The sequence below is a fragment of the Tupaia chinensis genome, unplaced genomic scaffold, assembly GCF_000334495.1.
Source record: "Tupaia chinensis unplaced genomic scaffold, TupChi_1.0 Scaffold144281_1, whole genome shotgun sequence".
Classification (NCBI taxonomy): domain Eukaryota; kingdom Metazoa; phylum Chordata; class Mammalia; order Scandentia; family Tupaiidae; genus Tupaia; species Tupaia belangeri.
This window is the reverse complement of record NW_006204138.1, coordinates 93,676-99,675: the sequence shown is the minus strand read 5'-3', so window position 1 is coordinate 99,675 and position 6,000 is coordinate 93,676. Positions and strand designations below refer to the sequence as shown.

Genomic DNA, 6,000 nt, shown 5'->3' with positions numbered 1-6,000 from the left:
TCAGCAAGTATACAGGCCTTACAGGAAAAACAAAACAAAACAAAACAAAAAAACAATACCCAAACACCCAAAACAAAAAATACTTCAAAAACTTGAATATGAATTTTTCAGGTTCATATCAAAGGACATGATGTAGACATATACTAGCCAACAGGTAGTATTCAGAGTGAGTTACAGGCTCCAAAGCCATATTCCTACGTATTCCAAGTGCTGTCATTTGCCACTGGTTGGTTGTATAATAAGGTCATAGTCAATAATCTCCATGAATACTTGTCTTTACCACCTGCACATGCATTTATATTTAAAACTTCTATGCCGAAAAAGTCTCTAATACATAAAAAAAAACCTGCATAGAAGACATCATGTTAAGATAGAAGTCCCCTGGGGTTGGCAGGTGTCAAGGTGGTAAAGGGTACTAGACTCCCACATGGCTGACTGTGGTTCATGTCCCAGACCTGACAGCTTGCTTTCTTACTTTCTGTCGCTCTCTCTATCTCAGTCTCTCTCTGGTCAAATTACAATAAATAAATAAATAAAGTAATTCTAAAAAAGTAATATCAAAAAATGAAAAAGATAAAAATCTCCTAAGCATTTAGGAGATATTTTGCATTCATTTACATTTGTGATAATTATTTTGCATATTAGTTCTGGGGAAATGCAAACATAACAAATCCATGAACACAATTATTGAAAAATACAGTGTCACTTGCAGAATATTTTGCTTTTCATTTCTGCTATGGTTATAAAACTTGATTGCATAATAAATTTTTTCACTTCTGAATACTATATTAGCATAAATTAATTATATTAACTATTATTTATCCAACATTAACTTTGTCTTCAATCCAAACTTTTTATTGGTGTTCCACGTTCTATTAATAACACTGTAAAAATTATTTGTTAAAGGTTTTATGAAATATGTTTTAGAAACAAAGTAATTATGACTGTATTTCTATGCATAAATTAAAAGTCTTAAACCATTGCTATTCATAATCATTCAGTGAAGAACCTTAGGAATTCAATGGTGATGATAAAAATAATGATTATTATAATTTTAAATAAAAGTAAAAGTGATTTAGTTTTATACACATTATTATTAAATTACTTTATATTGAATTTTATAGGCAGTAGTTTCAATGCTATGAATTTCAGAGCAGATATAATATATTAGTTTTTAGTGATGATTCTAAAAGTGGTTCCAGGACAAACAGTTGGTGTGGTATTTAAGATGTTGGATTCCCACATGGCTGACACCATTTGGAGTCCTGGACATGGTGGCTCAAAATTCACACCAATGTGAGTGCATGAATGCCCAAAATCTTGAGAAGAAAATGGAGGAGAAGGGATTGCAGCATGACCAAACCATGGGGTGTGTGGGATGGCATGATTTGTAATCGTAACTCTCTGTCTCTCTCTGGAAATTTCACATAAGAAATAAAAATGAGGGACCAGCAGTTAGTATAATGGCTATGTTGCTGAACTCCCATGTAGTCAACCATGGTTCGAGTCCCAGACCCGGTGGCTTAAACTCATGCCGGGCCCTTGTGTGTGGGTGCCCAAGATCCCGAGAGGACAATGGAGGAGAAGGGATTGCAGCATGACCAAACCATGGGGTGTGTGGGATGGCATGATTTGTAATCGTAACTCTCTGTCTCTCTCTGTCTCTCTGGCAAGCGCACATACCCTGTAGCAAAAAAACTCTCAAGAAAAAAAAAGATAAATTAATTTAAAAAATAAAAAAGGGTAGGGACCTGCAGTTAGCGTAATGGCTATGTCGCTGGACTCCCATGTAGTCGACTGCAGTTCGCGTCCTGCACCCGGTGGCTTAAAACTCACGCCGGGCACGTGTGCATGCGTGCCCAGGATCCTGAAAGGAGAATGGAGGAGAAGGGATTGCGGCGTGGCCATCCCGCCTGATTTCTCACTTTCTGTTTCTCTGTCTCTGTCTTTCTGGTGAGTGCACGCGCCCTGTAGTGAAAACCTCTCAAAAAAATAAATAAATAAAATTAAAAAAAAATAATGAAAGTGGTCACTACTCATAACTAATTAATCTGTAAATGAATCTTTATAATTGTTGCCTTTTATTTTATTTTTCAATTAAATACAATTAGCTCTACAAGTTTCAATCACCTTTGTAACTAGAATAAGTGAAACTGTTAGAAGTCTTTAATATCAAACAAAAAGTTAATATTTCAACACAAAATGATCTTTGAGAAATTAGAAACCGCTTAAGAAAAAGGCTCTTTCAGGAGGACTTTTTGTTATTTAAAAAAAATAAAATGAGATTAATAGGCTCATAGAGAATCTTTGTGGTGAAAAATCTTGGAAACATGATCTCAAATCTGTTTGGTTTTTACCCCATAAACAATAGGATTGAGCAGAGGTGGGACCAGCAGGTAAAGGTTAGACAGAAGAATGTGAATGTAGGAAGGGATGTGGAATCCAAACCTGTGGGTAAAGAAGGAGAAGAAAGCCAGGAGATAAAACTCAAGGAACACGCAAATGTGGGCAATGCAGGTGTTGAAGGCCTTCAGCCTTGCTTCCTTCTGGGGCAGACTGAAGACAGTGATGAAGATTCGGATGTAGGAGAGTGTGATGAAGATGATATCGATTCCAAGAATACTGAAAGCCACAAACAGACCATAGATCTTGTTGACTCGAATATCATCTGCTGCCAACTTTACAACAGCCATGTGCTCACAGTAGGAATGGGAGACCACAGTGGTCCAGTAGAATTTCAATCGGCATTTAATGAGGACCAGAGATGGAGCTACAAGAAGAGCTGCTCTGAGTGTCACTCCAACTCCAATGTGAGTAAGAAGCTGGTGGGTAAAAATGGTGGCATGTCTCAGAGGATCACAAATTGCCACATAGCGGTCCATTGCCATGGCTAGCAAGATACCTGACTCAATACACTGGAATGTGTGGATAAACCACATCTGCAAGAGACAGGCATCAAAATGTATCTGTGGCATGCGAAACCAGAATATTCCTAGCATTTTGGGTAAGATGCAGGTACTGAGAACAATGTCTGTTGCTCCAAGCATGGCTAGGAAGAGATACATGGGCTCATGGATACTGCGCTCAGCTTTGATGATGACCAGAATCAGGGAATTTCCAAACACAGCAATGATATACATAGCAGAGAATGGAATCCCAATCCAGAACTGCACAGACTCCAACCCTGGGATCCCAAGCAGTGTCAGCACCGAGGGCATGAAGACTGTGTCATTGACCTGGAGCATGTTGGCGTAGAGCTTCTGACTCACAGCTTCTGATTCAGAATGGCAGTTTCCCTCCAGTGTCTTGTTTCTGTTTTCTGGTCTCACCTAGATTTACAGCCATATATTTGACATGTTTTCACATGCACTTTTGGACATACTGTTTTACTATGTGTCACTTAAGCAAGTTCAGGATAACATATATGAGCTCTCTGTGCAATTCACATCAGATTTCAGTTCTTGTCTCTCTCTTTCTTATATTCTTTCTCTGTTTTTCTCTGCATCTCTCTCTGCGCCTGTCTACATTATACCTCTGTCTTTCTCTGTGTCACATACGTAACAGCAAATATATAATGCACACAGACACACAGTTCCATCTAGAGAGAAGACACATTCCTAGTAATGTGTTGGTGTGTGATCTGTGTATATAATTTAAAAATACACCATTGAGTGTTAATTTGATTTTCTATAATAGTTTATAGATACTTAACTGAAATATAATATCTATCTTCGGCTTTGTGTCCTTACCCAGATAAGTTTATTTATTCAGTCAAAAGGTTAGGCAGAAGTACTTGAAAGGAATACTTGTTATTCAGGAGCCACAGTAAGAATTGGGTAAATAAAATTTATGTAGGAGTCTCTTTAATCACAGGGAGATTATAGTCTACTGGGTAATTCCAGTTTACAAATGTCATTTTAAAAACTCATGAAGGCGGCATACAGATGTTGAATGGCACATATTCTCCATGGAATGTTATCCAGCCATAAAAAACAAGGCCTTGAAATTTGATAGAAAATGGATGAATATGGAAGATTTGTTACTGATTTTTAAGTCAGGCTATGTAATAGAGATATTGTATATCTCCATTAACATATACTGACTATCTGCACTCTATGGTAGAAACTGAAAGACTGGAGGACATAAAAGCATTAAAAATTGTTATGGACACTAGGGACAAAGTGGAAGGAGAGGGTGGGAAAGGAAGAGTAAAGGAAAGGAAATCTGGGGGAAAAATGGAGAGGGAAGATATTTGTGGGACATGGATATGGTTTATTTTCTGTTGATGAGGATGTGTATAGTATTCTCAATTTTCCCATTATTAACTCATAATGGGGAAATTAAAAGGTGATATTAATTATATTTAATCAGTCATTTTCAGTTCAGTGTTAAAAATAAAACTAATGTGCAACAGTCACACAGGGAGAACATTTATATGAATACATACTGGGTTTTTGGGAAAGTCATGACATTTTTGCATTTAAAAAAATAGAAAAATGCATCACACCTTACCTAGAACCTATTATTTTTAAATGATAGAAAATATCAAATTTTGGTGCAAAACTGGTGCAAACCAATGTTGGAAAAATGGTTTTTCCATTTTTTCAAATCACTGCATTCATTCAAGGGCTCCCTTACTTATACTAGTCTCTGAAGATCTTTCCATTCTCTGGTCTCTGTCTCCATTACTACTGTTCTTAATCTCTCCTGCTTGCCTATAGATATTTGACCCTCCTGCTAATTCATAGATCATCCCACCTCTTAGTTTACAATTTACTATGCAATCCAAAGTTTTGAAAAAATTTAAGCATTTTAAAATTTTTATTCATGTTGGCATAAGCATATACCAAAAAAAGAACAAGAGAGAGGTTAAGAGAGATAGATGCACCCTTTGTAGGGTTTGTCACATGGAATCCCTTTTTCCAGAACCCTACTTTATCAAGGTTTTTAAGCCTGACATGTTTAACATTAACTGACCATAGGTTCTGAACCATGATCATTTTGCAGTTTCTGGAAGTCCAGTACAGCATACAGAACTGGGCCAAGAATTTTATTTTTTAAAGTGTGGTTGTTGTTTCCTTTTTTTGTTTTGCCTTTAATAAATGTAAGAATATTACATAGCTGTAGTATTTTGTACTTCCCATTACAAAGCTCACACATGATTAACTGTGTCACGTACTCCATCTACATAAAAAAAAAATACCTTATAGCAAAGTGGTTAAGATTGAATGGCTTGGAAATATGTTTTGAAAATAATATGTTTCCAAGAATGCTTGGCACATAAGAAGCTCTATATATCTAGCCTATAAATATTATCATTGGCATTCATTTTAACTCTCTTCCTGAATTTATTAGTGATGAGGAAATGCATTTTGGAAATTCATAAAATAATTCAAAATGCCACAACTTGTGGTTTCTATTTCAGAAGACTCATGTCCTGATTTTTTTAGTGTCTCTTCTACTCTCTGAATTTTTTAAACATAAAAACTATTCAAATATTGATATAGACACATGTCTACTTGCCCTGTTGGTAGGACCACAAGTGTAGAGGAGAATGGAAGGCTAAAATTAGGAAAAGTAAAGAACCGATATAGAAAATAAAATGTTAAGAATCTTAGTATCGAGTTATCAGAAAATTCATAATGTATTTTGTTTTGTTTTGTTGTTTTTCTATGCAGCAATATGCCATGATCTTTCTGACAACCCACTATAAGCTTTGTCTCTTTTTGTTACAGCTTATTATTCCTATGGTGACTAGATCAAGAGTACATACCTGTATTAGTTGAAGATGTGAAGAATTTTACTACTGATGAGAGAAGAAATGCAAGTGTAAACCCCCACTAGACCAAGAAGAAATCAAAACTACTTTTTAACACTCCTCATGTCCCAGGGTATATCTCATACTAAGTAAGTTTTTCAATAAGTCTACTCAGAGCCAGCACTTATTTGAACCAAAACCCTAATGTATAATTATAGGTTCAGTTTTCCATATTCTCTTTG

General features: G+C 36.0%; 1 protein-coding gene across 1 annotated transcript; it reads right to left on the bottom strand.

Annotated features, from left to right (window-relative positions):
• Positions 1–2,336: 2,336 nt before the first annotated feature.
• LOC102483644 (olfactory receptor 52A5) lies at positions 2,337–3,245 on the bottom strand. The gene has a single exon (XM_014583452.1). The coding sequence runs from the start codon at positions 3,243–3,245 to the stop codon at positions 2,337–2,339; it is 909 nt and encodes a 302-aa protein (XP_014438938.1).
• Positions 3,246–6,000: the final 2,755 nt, after the last annotated feature.

What these genes read in the sequence shown, in the direction of transcription:
- LOC102483644 (XM_014583452.1), bottom strand. Translation starts at nt 3,245, where the DNA reads ATGCTCCAGGTCAATGACACAGTCTTCATGCCCTCGGTGCTGACACTG.